The sequence below is a fragment of the Mirounga angustirostris genome, unplaced genomic scaffold (assembly GCF_029215605.1).
Source record: "Mirounga angustirostris isolate CCGP_5_RB_7025 unplaced genomic scaffold, mMirAng1.0.hap1 SCAF_6, whole genome shotgun sequence".
Classification (NCBI taxonomy): Eukaryota; Metazoa; Chordata; class Mammalia; order Carnivora; family Phocidae; genus Mirounga; species Mirounga angustirostris.
In genome coordinates, this window is record NW_026991714.1 from 102,996,364 (window position 1) to 103,009,868 (window position 13,505).

General features: G+C 49.2%; 1 protein-coding gene across 2 annotated transcripts; it reads left to right on the plus strand.

Annotated features, from left to right (window-relative positions):
* The first annotated feature begins 343 nt into the window (after positions 1-343).
* Positions 344-6,375, plus strand: PLAU (plasminogen activator, urokinase). 2 transcript variants are annotated; one of them, XM_045878134.3, is made up of 11 exons: positions 344-502; positions 805-892; positions 1,372-1,405; positions 1,555-1,662; positions 1,993-2,167; positions 2,353-2,444; positions 2,774-2,990; positions 3,210-3,358; positions 3,913-4,053; positions 4,419-4,567; positions 5,234-6,375. In XM_045878134.3, exons 2-11 carry the CDS (start codon positions 836-838, stop codon positions 5,408-5,410), a joined length of 1,299 nt encoding a protein of 432 aa, XP_045734090.1. In that variant the 5' UTR covers positions 344-502; positions 805-835; the 3' UTR covers positions 5,411-6,375. The 2 variants fall into 2 exon arrangements, with proteins under 2 accessions (XP_045734090.1, XP_064450902.1); XM_064594832.1 differs by having other exon boundaries at positions 398-502; positions 783-892.
* The last annotated feature ends 7,130 nt before the right edge of the window (positions 6,376-13,505 follow it).

The window sequence follows — 13,505 nt, forward strand, 5'->3', positions numbered from 1 at the left end:
CAGGGTTCTGAATCACTCTCTTAGGCAGTTGCGGGCCGAAGGTGGAAAGACTGGAGAAGAGCTGACTTAGGGGATCTGGGAAGAGACAGCAGAGCTGGACAGAGGAGAGTCTCTCTAGCGCGATTCGAAGGGCCTCTGCACTGGGGTGGGGCCCAGGCCAGGTGAATGGGAGGAGGGGGTGAGGAATTTAGATGCCTCTCCATCTCTCTGTTCAGACCTCGCTCGTCCCCTCCTCCGGGGACCGCGCTGCCCCTCACTCTCAGTCAAGGTTATGGAAGCCCACGGGTCCAGGTCGCGGCTGTCCCCAGGGAAGCTGAGGCAAGGGAAGGGTTGGGGAGATCCCAGGCCGGGGCGGGGCCTGGCCGGGGCGGGTCCTGATATAGAGCCCCGCAGCCGGCTTAGCAGCACAGCGCGGCGACTGGAGCCCCAGACGCCCGCGGATTGTCAGAGTGTCGACCCGACCCGCCGTCCCGGCTCCGTGTCCCTCCTGCCGCAGCTACCGGTGAGTGCAGGCCCCCCGAATTGCGCAGGGCTGCTCCTGCGGGCTTCCCTTCCCCCCGCCCCGGCGGCCCCGGCGGCCCCGGCGGCCCCCGCCCGGCAGCGGCCGAGCCCGAGTCACCGCTCCCGGTGCCTGTGCATCCACCCGTGGGGTCCGCGCCCCTGAGCCCCCAGCGGGGAGGGACGGCTGGGCCTGGGGAGCCCCGCTGGAGACCTAGGGATTCCTGCCCGAACTGCGGTAACCCAGCCGGCCCACCTTCTCGCTTCTCCGCTTCTACCTCAAGCTGACTTCCCCCTCCCGTGCAGAGCCGCTGTCTAGAGCCCCAGCCTCGCCACCATGAGAGTCCTGATGGCGTGCCTGCTCCTCTGTGCCCTAGTGGTGGGCCACTCCGAAGTAAGTGGCTTTCCCGCTTTGACCTATGGCGGCCGGGGGGGGCTTGCAGGATCCTGAACAGCGCTGGGGGTGGGGGGTGGGGGGACGGGGCTGCACAGGGAGCTGGAGTCCTCTGGATTCCATCAACGACGGGGCCAGACCATCTCGGGGCGGGGGTGGGGGGGACAGGACAGGTGTGGCAGTGGGAATCCTGAGAACTAAGGGAGTTGGAACTTTTGGGCAAGGGAGGAAGAAGCCGCAGAGACTGCCCACCCCCCCTTCTTGGGCCCTGTATGTGAAGCTTGCTTGAGTCAATCCGTTTCTCCCCGCTTGAAACCTATGATCTTCCCTATGAGGGCTAGTTAGATGTGAACAAGGTGAAGAGAGAAGGAGCGGGAGGAAAGGGTGAGATTTGGGCTTGGGGCCAGTTTGTCCTCCCCCTTGAGTCCCAGGAGCATGGGACCTTTGCTGAGCTTTCCCCTCCCCTCCATCTCTTCCAGGGCAGCCATGAACTTCATCCGGTGTCTAGTGCATGTGAGTATCCACCCATTGCACAATATCTGACTGTACAGACCTCTTGAAAAGCCTCAGGGGGCAGCCCCTCCCTGCCCCTGCTGCAGGGCTGGCTCCCCCTTGCCTCCTCCCATGCTCCTTGCTTACCACGCCTTCTTTGTGATCCCCAGCAAACTGCGGTTGTCTGAATGGAGGAACATGTGTGTCCTACAAGTACTTTTCCAACATTCATCGATGCAGCTGCCCAAAGAAATTCCAAGGGGAGCACTGCGAGATAGGTATGGGGATCCTGACTCTAATTGGGGACGGGGGGCACCAGAGATTTGGGGGCAGGGAGAGATGGGTGGAATGTGCAAGAGCAAGCAAGAGTTAGGAGCTGGAGGTGGAGTGGGGGACGTCTTCATCCCTGTGTGAGATACACAGTCAAACACAAACCCATACTGTTTCATGAATCTCTGGCTGCACAAATGCGGGATGGGGAGGGAAGGAGACCCTTTCTAGTGTTTTCTGCCAGGGCTGAAATCATGTGAGGCCTGACAGGATCTCTAAAATGCCTGTCTGAATTTCCTCTTCTTTCTAATACCTTTCATCCTCACATTCTTCCCTAGATACGTCGAAAACCTGCTTTGAGGGGAATGGTCACTCTTACCGAGGGAAGGCCAACACCGACATCATGGGCGAGCCCTGCCAGGCCTGGAACTCTGCCGCTGTTCTTCTGAAAGAGTACCATGCCCTCAGACCCGATGCCCTTCAGCTGGGCCTGGGCAAACACAATTATTGCAGGTGAGGTGGGGGCAGCAAAGACCCTCCCACAGCCCCACAGGAACCCTTGCTACCATCCCCTGTGTTTCCAGAATGCTGTCCATAGCATGAGAAAAGCAAGGCCTCTGGCTGAGTTTTCCCTGGAGCGGAAGGAGAGGCGTTCTGGGTGGGAATGACACCCCTCCCCTCCAACTCTGTGTTACCAGGAACCCGGACAACCAGAGAAGGCCGTGGTGCTATGTGCAGGTTGGCCTAAAGCGGCTCGTCCGGGAGTGCATGGTGCAAGAATGCTCTTTTGGTGAGTGTCATTGACCTGTTTATGACAGTAGGGTGGAAGGGGACAGTAGGCTGGAAGGTGGAATGGGATCATTGTGGAGGTAGCAGATGGAGGGATGAGGGGAGACGGGGATGGAGTGGGGAGCACTGTTTAGGGAGTGATGGGCCATAAAGGTAAATAGATAGGGGGAGAGGCTATACATGGGGTAAAGGCTCCTTTACCATCCTTCAACCATCATAGGAGGGTTGAGGAGGGAGGCCTGCCTGGCCTTGAAAAACTGGGAGGATAGAGGGTGGAGAGGGACACTATCTTACTTGCCTCCCCGAGACATCTTTCTCTTTCTTCTCCAGGAAAAAGTCCCCTGTCTCCTCCGGAAAAAGAGTTTCAGTGTGGCCAGAAGACTCTGAGGCCTCGCTTTAAGATTATTGGCGGAGAAGTCACCACCATCGAGAACCAGCCTTGGTTTGCGGCCATCTTTAGGAAGCACCGTGGAGGCTCTGTCACGTACCTGTGTGGTGGCAGCCTCATCAGTCCTTGCTGGGTGGTCAGCGCCACACACTGCTTCATGTATGTCCTCTGTCTCTTCTCCCTGACCCCCCTGCCTTACCCCAAACACATCTCGTTCCCCTTCTCAGCAAAGGATGCCACTTAAATTCTACCCCTTTAGGCCCCTTCCATGCAGTCCACGGCCTTGGGGGCAAGTCATGCTTTGAGGTCACTGTGGAGGGGGAGTGACAAGATCTTATGAGATCAGACTATCTATCTGACAAGACTCCCCTCCCACAGTAATTACCAGAAGAAGGAGGACTACATTGTCTACCTGGGTCGGTCAAAGCTTAACTCCAGGACACCTGGGGAGATGATGTTTGAAGTGGAAAAGCTCATCTTGCATGAGGACTATAATGCTGACGGCCTTGCTCACCACAATGATATTGGTGAGTGGAAAACCCTTATCTGCCATAATGATGATAGTTGGAGGAAGAGGGGTCCAAAAAGAGACCCAAATGGGAGGTTGCGATTGTAGGGGAACTGAAGATCCTGCTTTATGTAGCGAAGGGCCTACTGTTCTTCTGCAGAATCCTTGAATTTCCAAACAGCCTCCTCTAGATGGCAATGGCCCCATGAGCATATGGCATGGGCTGGGAGGCCCCTTCTTTTGTTGGATACAACCTCTGCCTGTCCCAGGATCTGGAACTTAGAGCACTGGACTGAATTTAGCCCATCTACCTCAGCCACCCATACGTCTGTGTACAGCAGCCCTGGCTGGCCAAGCCCTATGTCAGAAGCTGGAATAAAGCCCTTGAGGCGTGGGGCAGGGGAGGCTTGTTTCAGGTAATAAGCTACCAGCAGACCTTCCAGGATGACCTCTGACCCTAAATGATTTAGGGATAGACATCCAATCCTTCAGCATTTGGAGGGGAGAGATGGTGACCACCTGGCCAGGTAGAGATCTTTCCCACTGACCTCTCCTGTTTCCCTCTTCCCCCAGCCTTGCTGAAGATCCGCTCCAGCACAGGCCAGTGTGCACAGCCATCCAGGTCCATACAAACCATCTGCCTGCCTCCATGGTCTGGTGATGCTCATTTTGGTACAAGCTGTGAGATCGCTGGCTTTGGAAAAGAGAATACCAGTAAGTGACATTTGGGGCTGGCCGAGAGAGGGTCCTGGGGGAGTGTTGTAACCTGGAAGTAAGCTCAACTTGATCTAAAGAGGACTGTGGAGATAGAAATGGGATCATTGTGGAGGTAGCAGATGGAGGGATGAGGGGAGACGGGGATGGAGTGGGGAGCACTGTTTAGGGAGTGATGGGCCATAAAGGTAAATAGATATAGGGGGAGGGGCTATACATGGGGTAAAGGCTCAGATTTGGGTGGGAAAGAATAAAGGCTTTCCCTGGTAGGGACCCTTTTTGGTCCCCTCCCTGGCAGAGAGTCCCTGTGGGAAGGCTGGACAGACACATCTTAATGTAAACTTCTCCTTGTTTCCTCCATCCAGCTGACTATTACTATCCAGAGCAGCTGAAAATGACCGTTGTGAAGCTGGTTTCTCACCAGGAGTGTCAGCAACCCCACTACTATGGTTCCGAAGTCACCACCCAAATGCTGTGTGCTGCTGACCCACAGTGGGAAACAGATTCCTGCCAGGTGAGAGTTCCAGTCTCTCTTCCGGTCACCCCCACATCTCCCCTGGGCTCCTGGGCCTGTCCCCGCTAGCTTCGGGGAGCCTCTCTCCAGCCAAAGCCCCAAGAAGTCAGAATTAGAGCTCAGGTCTTAGTTTAAACTAATCCTTCTGTGTTTCCCAAACATCTGTCGTGAGCCTGGCTCTGTGCTGGGCACTTCAGACTAGAGAAGGGAAGGGAATAAGACCCTGAGAAAGAGGAAAACAATAGAAAATGATACAACTCCGTGCTCAGGGTGTGGTATGAGCTGTAAATGATCAGATGTTTGGGAATGGGACATGAGTACCAATTAGGTGGTCACAAAGAGAATGTGACTGTAGGAATTTGAGGAGGCAGAGGGAAGAAAGGAGACTGTTCCAGTTGAAAGATACAAAAATGAGAATGAGCATGGCGCACTCTAGGATGGCGAGGAAAAGGGTCTGAGGATGTAGATGGAGTTGTGGCAGGTAGCAGGGCTTTGCAAGCCAAGCAGAGGATTTTAAACTTGATATGGTAGGAAATGGGGAGTCACTAAGGACTTTAATTCTAAGAAACTCTCTTGTCTGCCTCTCGGGCGTGATTGGGTGATTGCATCAGATGGCTCCCTTCTCCCTTTTCCCAGGGCTCACCTTCTGTGTCTTTGGCTTAACAGGGAGACTCCGGGGGGCCCCTGGTCTGCCCTATCCAAGGCCGCCTGACTCTGACTGGGATCGTGAGCTGGGGCAGTGGATGTGCCATGAAGGACAAACCAGGCGTCTACACAAGGGTCTCAAGCTTCCTGACTTGGATCCGCAGGCACACTGGGCAAAAGAATGGTCTAACCCTCTGAGGTTCCCCAGGGAGCCAAGGGAAGAGAGGGGTACCACCCACTCCCAAGCTGACTATCATTTTTGCAGTAGAACCATCTGCATCAGCTCTATATAAGGAAGAACCTGAGGAAGATAGGCTCTTGCAAAGATGGTTTTGCTTGTGCTGCCCACCCAGGGTGAGCAACAATAGCTTGATCCTCAGATACGGGCCTGGGTGCTGAGTACCCAGATCCCCCAGGGCCCGGATGGAGGGATGGCCCTGACCCAGGATGGTTATTGACCAGTTGTTTGTCTTTTTCTGAACTAAAGCCTCCTGGAGTGAAAAATGCCATTTCCTGTGCATGGGTAGAAGGAGAGCCAGCACTCCCAGCAGTGGGCATTCATGAGCCCACCGTTGGGAAATGAATAATTTCTTAATTAGGAGGTAGAACAGAACCGAGGTCCCTTGAGGTAGCTTGGCCACTGTGGAACAGTGGCTGGGGGAGTGGAGTCATTAATGACTTGAGGGAAGGGCTCTGACATTCCATGAATGTATCAGGAAATATTATATATGTGTGTATATGTTTGCACACTTGTGCACAGGCTGTGTCAATGTGAGAAACAGCTGGTGTTCCTGTGTTTGACTGCAAGTCTAGATATTTCCCTACACTGAATGGACTATGATGCCACATAGAAGGGTCTGTCTGGAGAGGTCCTGGGTCACTCCTAGGGCCTCTTGGGTCTCTCATGTGATCATGCCTATGAATGTATCATTCTGGGGCATGGCCTGTGACCAGCACTTAGTTTTCAGTTTCACTTTTACACAGATGTTCTTTCTTGGCCAGTTATCCTTCTATCTGAGTTTATCTGAGTTTATCCAATCCTCACTGGGTGAGGTGAAGACCACTCCTATACACTGAATATTTAATAATTATGTTCTGCTATTTTTATTTATGTCTATTTTTGTAATTTTGAATAAAGATCAATAAAATATGATTTTTCTGAAGACTTTGGTTCTTTCTTGGTACTTGTATAGGAGGGAGTTGGGGAGCATAAAGAGTGGAAAATAATGATGGTGGCATGTACTCCAGAGTTTCTTAGGGGCTGAATCTCTGGATTTAATGGGGCTTTGGGAAGTAGAGGCTAGAAGATTTGTAGAGTAGGTCCTCCATAGTACATCAGGTACAGCCTGGTGTTCAGGCTGCATATCAACCATCAATTCCCTCCTTAGCCGGATGCCTTTGTACAGTGCACATCTTGTACAGCTGTACCCAGTGATCCTCTAGGATAAGTCCCACCATATTATCTTCACTCTGCCCATACCAATCCTGGGGCTGACCTCAACCAAGGAGAATACCTACATGAAAATTGCTGATCCAAAACCTGGCCCAGCTTGAGTGTGGCATTCAGGGAACAGAAAACAATTTCCAATCATCTGTGTGAGGGGCTGGTGCTAAGTTTTCTCAGTGTGTTAATGGAGCTCATGATCAGTCACTGCAATCCCTAATATTAGGGTACTTGGAATCTAAAGCTAGATGGTATCCTTATGGAGGTGACCAGACATTTTGAACCAAACATTGGTTTCTGAAGAACTGGGGTGTAGAAGGCAGGTGGGTGGGGCACCTGGGTGGCTCAGTCGGTTGAGTGTCTGCCTTCAGCTCTGGTCATGATCTTGGGGTCCTGGGATCGAGCCCTGCATCAAGCTCCCTGCTCAGCGGGGAGTCTGCTTCTCTCTCTCCCACTGTTGCTCCCCCTGCTTGTGCTCTCTTGCTCTCTGTCAAGTAAATAAATAAAATCTTAAAGAAAAAAAAAAAGAAGGCAGGTGGGGAGATACAGCTGGATGCTAAAATGTTGGCGTTTCCAAGCTATGTTAATGGGTTTTGGCAGTGTTTCTTAACAAGTCACCTGAGAACATTTTTAAAAATATATACATGTTGATGTTCCACCCACAGAGATTGTGATTCAGGTCAGGGCTGGTGCCAGGGCTTGTGAATTTAGAAAAGTTCCTCAGGTGTTTCTGTTAAGCACTCCTGATTGAGATCCTTTGGGGACAACTGGCCAGATTATGTGAAGGGCCAAGTAAATTCAAGATATGGTCAGTATGTGTTCTCTGTATGAATAGTCAGGTTTCTGAGTGGAGTTTGGGGTGCAAGTTCTCCTGGGCTTCCTGTTCAGAGGCTCCCTAGACCATGGGCCCCTGGAGGGCAGGGACCCAGAGTATTCTGCTTTTAATCCCTATAATCAAGCATGTTGTCTTATTTATTGTGATACAGTGGTTCAAAGCATGGATTATAGAGTCAGGTGGTCTGGACTAGAATCCTGGCTCTGACACTAGCTGTGTGACTTGGGAAAGATTCATAACCTCTCTGTGCCCCAGTTTTCCCATCTCTAAAAAAGAGATAATAATATCTACCTCCCAAGAATGTTACAGGGATGCATGAGTTCACAAATGCTGGCACCCAGTAAAGGCACAAACACGATGGCTGTTATTACCAAACTATGTAAATTCTTACAGAATCGAGTGGAAGCCCCTTCTGCTCCTCCACCCCAGGATTGCATTAGTGGGTTCTGTGGCAGCTGAAACCTGCCAGGGAAGAAAAGCCATGATGTGAAGCTAAGGGGCCCAGCCCAGGCTGAGTTGCTTCTCAGCCTCTGCGTTCCGCCCCCCCAGGGGCCAAGAAAGATCCTGTTCTAACATGAGCCGTTCCAGCATCAGGGCTCACATACACTGAAAACAGGAAGTATGAGCCTCACCAGCCAGATTGAGCAATGACACTGATAACTCTTTCCAGACCATTTCCCAGCCACCACTCAGACCTGACACCCCCAGCTCCCCACCTCCACCAGCGCCAGTTGCTACCTCTTCTCTAATCTCTCTCAAGGCTATCCAGGCCACTCCTGCACTCCAGCCACTCTAATCATGGCTCTAGATACTAACCTGTCACTCTGGGGTCTGCCTTCTTCTAGTCTTCACTATGTACAGGGCATTGTGTTTTGTTTTTGTTTTGTTTTGTTTTCTAAGTAAGTTCTATGCCCAACATGGGGCTTGAACTTATGGCCCCAAGATCAAGAGTCACATGCTCTACTGAGTCAGCCAGGAGCCCCTGTGTTGGACACCATGTTAAGTTCTTCATATGTGATCTGATTTAATCCTCACAACAGTCCTGTGAGGAATGTGCGATCATTACCCCATTTTGCAGTAGAGAAAATGGAAGCACAGAGGGAGATTGAGTGATTTGTCCAAGGCATCACATCCAGTAAGTGGCAGGGCCAGGGTTCAGCTGGCTTCAGAGTACACAGGCCCAGCACGGTGACATATGACCTCCCAGCAGGGCCTAACTTCTCCTGGGAAAAGCCCCCCTTTCACCCTCCCTATTTCTAGGCTAAGTGTATCAGAATTTTCACCCCTGCCTATATGATATTTTATATTATATTATGTATTATATGATATACTATATGATATATTATATTATACTATATTATATATTATAATCTTTTCCTCTTTAAAGATTCCCAGGTCAAGTGAGGAGACCATACTCAGTCACCAGTTTCTAAGTAAAATTTCACTCTTCTCAAGCTAACCTCATCCTTTTCTGCTGAAACCTGATTTCATTGAAGTGGTTTCTGTTTTCACCAGAAACCCCCCTTCTGAAATATTCTGTGGCCCATTTATCACAAGGAACTCAGCTTGATTTCCACTTATGCCAACCCCCCACAACAACCACACGCCTCACCTACCCTCCACACTCACTCCCAGTGTGTCCATCTTCCTCCCCAGCAGCAAACATTTGAACCTTCCCTTTAAATCAGATACAGTGGCAGAAGTTGCTGAGGTGTTTTTTAAATAGCACTACTATTGAGAAATAATTCACGTACCATACAATTCAGCCCCTTGAAGTGAACACCTTAATGATTTTTAAATTCACAGAGGTGTGCAACCATCAACACAACCAATTCTAGAACATTTTTATCACCTCAAAAAGAAACCCCTTACTCGTTAGCTATCACTCCCTTTTTCTCCCCATCCCCTCAGTCCCCTAATCCACCTTCTGTCTCTATGGCTTTGCCTATGCTGGACATTTCATACAACTGCAATCATATAACATGTGGTCTTTTGTGACTGACTTCTTTTGCTTGTCATATGTTTTCCAGTTTCACTGATGTTGTAGCGTGTATCAGCTGAGTTTTGTTATTTTTTAAAAATATTTTATTGATTTATTTATTTGAGAAAGAGCATGTGAGCACAGAGGGAGAGGCAGATTCCCCGCTGAGCAGAGAGTGGGACGTGGGACTCCATCCTAGGACACCGAGATCACAACTCGAGCCGAAGGCAGACACCCAACCATCTGAGCCACCCAGGCGCCCTGTTGCTGAGTTTTAAATAGCAAATTGGGACAAAAGATAGTCTTCTGACCTTGCAGTCCCATTGAGAGTCATTCAACAGATTAAAAAAAAAAAAAAAGGGACACCAGACATTGTTTTAGATGCTGGAGTACAAGAATGAATGGGACATAGTCCTAGTCCTCAAGGAGCTCCCAACTTTGCAAAGGAGAGTCTCTCCTTCTCTGGCCCAGCCAGGAGACCACAATTCAATGTGATAAGTGCTATAATAAAAGTATGTATAAAGTGCAGGGAACAATGATGAGGAAGCAATTAATTCTGCCTTGGGAAGTCAGGGAAGACTTTATAGAGGAGGCGATATTTCACCTGGGCCTATAAAGATGCAAAGAAATTTGCCAAACAAGGAGGAGAAAGGCATTCTAGGCATAGGGAAGATCATGAAGATATGAAAAGGCAAGGCATTCTCTCTCTCTCTTTTTTTTAAAGATTTTATTTATTTATTTGACAGAGACACAGAGAGAGAGGGACCACAAGCAGGGGGAGTGGGAGAGGGAGAAGCAGGCCTCCCGCGGAGCAGGGAGCCCAATGTGGGGCTCGATCCCAGGACCCTGGGATCATGACCTGAGCCGAAGGCAGACGCTTAATGACTGAGCCACCCAGGTGCCCCGAAAAGGCACGGCATTCTCAAGAAATGATGACTAGGGGTGTCTGGCTGGCTCAGTCATTAGGGCATGTGACTCGATCTCGGGGTCGTGAGTTCAAGCCCCCGATTGGGCATAAAGGTTACTTTTGAAAAAAGGAAAGAAATGATGAATCAACTGCTGTGCTAGAGAAAAGAGTTGGGGTGTTGGCAATGAACAGGCAGAGAATGGGTGGGGAGGAGCTGGTGGGATACAATTGATGAGGATCCTCAGACAGGGCTGATAATCAGTAGTAATCATGAAATAGCTACTGTTCCAAGATTCGTTTCCATGTGGCCTCCTACCACCCAGCCTCTTTCCACTTCATGATCTAGCAACCATAGGGTTAAAGCTGGACAGAGGACTCCCTCGAAGGAGCCTCTGAGACACTCCCCTCCTCCATCAGCCATCCAAGTGTTGGTACTCTGAAGTCCTGCTAGTTAAACATTTTGAATATTACCTCTTTCCCTCAGATACTATTTTTCAAAAGGTCAAGGAGCCATAAAAAATTTTTTTTTTCCTTAACTAAAAATTTTCACCCATAGGGGCACCTGGGTGGCTCAGTCAGTTAAATGTTGGACTCTTGATTTTGGCTCATGTCGAGACCTCGGGGTTGTGGGATAGAGCCCTGTGTTGGGCTCTGCACTCAGCAGGGAGTCTGCCTGGAATTCTCTCTCTCCCTCTCTCTCTGTCCCTCCCCACCCCTGAATAAATGGATGGATCTTAAAAAAATTCTACCCAATTATAAAATAACTGTAAAAGTAAAATGCTCCCATAAGCATTTCATAGCTGTTTTTAACATTTTTGGTTTCTTGTGTCTCCTTTGCAATCAACCTCCTCTACTTGGCCTTGAATATTGGGTTCCCTAAGGCCTCATCCTAGACCTTCTCCTCTTCCCACCCTAAACTCTCCCTCACACAGTCTCATTCACACCCAGGCTTAAATTACCACCAATAAACAGTTGGCTTGCAAATGCTTATTTCCAGCCAGACCTATCCTTACTTTCTGTTGTCTACTTGTCAAACACAGGGCACCTCAAACTCAACCTGCCCCAAACTGACCCTGTCTTCAGGCCCCAGCCTGATGAACTTCCTCCATCACTCTCTGTCTCAGGTGATGGCACCACTTCCATTCACATCCAGAAACCTAGGAGTCATCCTGATGCTTCTCTCCTCTCACTCCCCTTATCCTATCCTGGCAATTTGCCTCATAGCTCTCGAAGTCCTCCGTTCCTCTCCATTTGCACCACCACCGTTGGTTGAGCCACCATCATCTCCTGCTTGGACTACCACAATAGCTTCCCAGCTGGCCTCCCCCATTTACTCTATCCCTACCCCCACTTCCTCCCACCCCCCCACCAATCCATTCTGGAGAAATTTTTTGAAAATGCAAGTGTGCCTAATGACTCCCATTGCTCCTGTCTGGCTGTCCTGGGCAGCGTCTGGCCCCTACTTCCTCTCTAGCTCCATCTGGCACTAACCTCTCCCAGTCTTGCCCTACTGTGCCATTCTCTTGCTCATCAGTCCCTCTCTTACCACGGGGCCCTTATTCATGATGTTTCTTCTGCCTGGGACTTTCTTTGACTAGTTAAGTTTTTCCTTGTGCTTCAGAGATTATTTCCTCAAGGGAGTCTTTCCTGGCCTGCCTATATTTGTGTAAGATCCCTCTATTTTGTCCATAGTCTCATGGCAACAAGTACCACCTCTTTGATGCACTTGTAATTGTTGCAATCTTACCTTTGCTGCATCCGTATTTGATTAGTGTTCGCTTTTTAATCAACTTATAACCTCCATGAGGGACGATGTGTTTTTGATCACTACTATATCCCCAGCACCTAGCACAATGTCTAGAATATGGCAGACATTTAATAAATATTTATTGAATGAATGCATTTTGATGCATTTCTTTCCTTTTTTCCTATCTGCTTCTTTTTTACATAGTTGTGTTCACAGTCTATACATAATTTTGCATCTTGTCTTTTTCCTTTGAGTATTTTGTCATAAGCCTTTTCCTACAGTGTTACAAATATCTCCAAGCCTTGTATGTACAGTGTAGCTAATAACACTCACCCAACCTAACTTTCTGGATTCAGGCATCATAGATAAAGTATGTGAACGTTCTTTGTAAACTGTATATACACATGAGGCAGTATTATTTACATTTAAAAGGAAATGTAGGTGCCCTCCCCACCCTTGCCTTTATACCTCCATTCCTGGGGCTTTTTTTTTTTTTTTTTTTTTTTGGTGCCCTTGTTCTGTGGGATCACCTAGTTAAAGTCTAAAATAACTCATTAACTTTTATATGCTACCAGCCCAAGGACATTGCATTTTTTAAAAGGACTTCTAAAAGAAGGACGCTCAGGCCAAGGTGATGAGGTCTGGGGGGTGGGAGGGGACTCAAGATATTCATTGATTCATTGATTTATCTTTCATTCGTTTAACAAACACTTATTGAGAGTTTCTTCTAGGCCTGGCACTGTGCGGTGTACTGGGTGTGGAGGTAGAGGCCCTGGTCTCAGCTTCAGTGGGATAAAAGGTCAAGTGGGGAAACAGACAAGCAAATGAATGGAGTATAGTGAGAGCATAGCTATGAGGATGATGTGCAAGATGGTCATGGATAACTAAGAGTGGAGTCTTGGAGGGCAAATATGGAAAGGAGAAATGACAATCTGAGCAGAGGACACAGCATGTACAAAAGTAAAGAGGAAAGAGAAAGCAAGGGGGCACTCAAGGAACTGTAGGTGGTTCAAGTGGTTGGGGTAAAAAGCAAGTTTGGTAGAGGTGATTCATTTGGAGGGACTGGTGAGAGCTGCAACCTAAGGGCCTAGAGGACCTTGCCTGTCACATGAAGGACTTTGGACTTTATTAGGGTGGAGAGTCAGTAAAAAGTTTAGGGCATGTGACAGCAGTGTGAACGATGGATTAAAAGAATATTCATGAGCCTAGATAATATTATGGACAGAGAAAACTAGTTCAGAGACCACTATGCTGAGCCAAGTGGGAGCTGAAGAGGGTCTGAACCAGGGCATTGGTAGTGGGGTGTGAGGAGAGTGTGTAGATATGGGAGATTTTGTGAAGATAGGATTAATGTGGTGCCTGGCTGGAGGGGGGGGGGT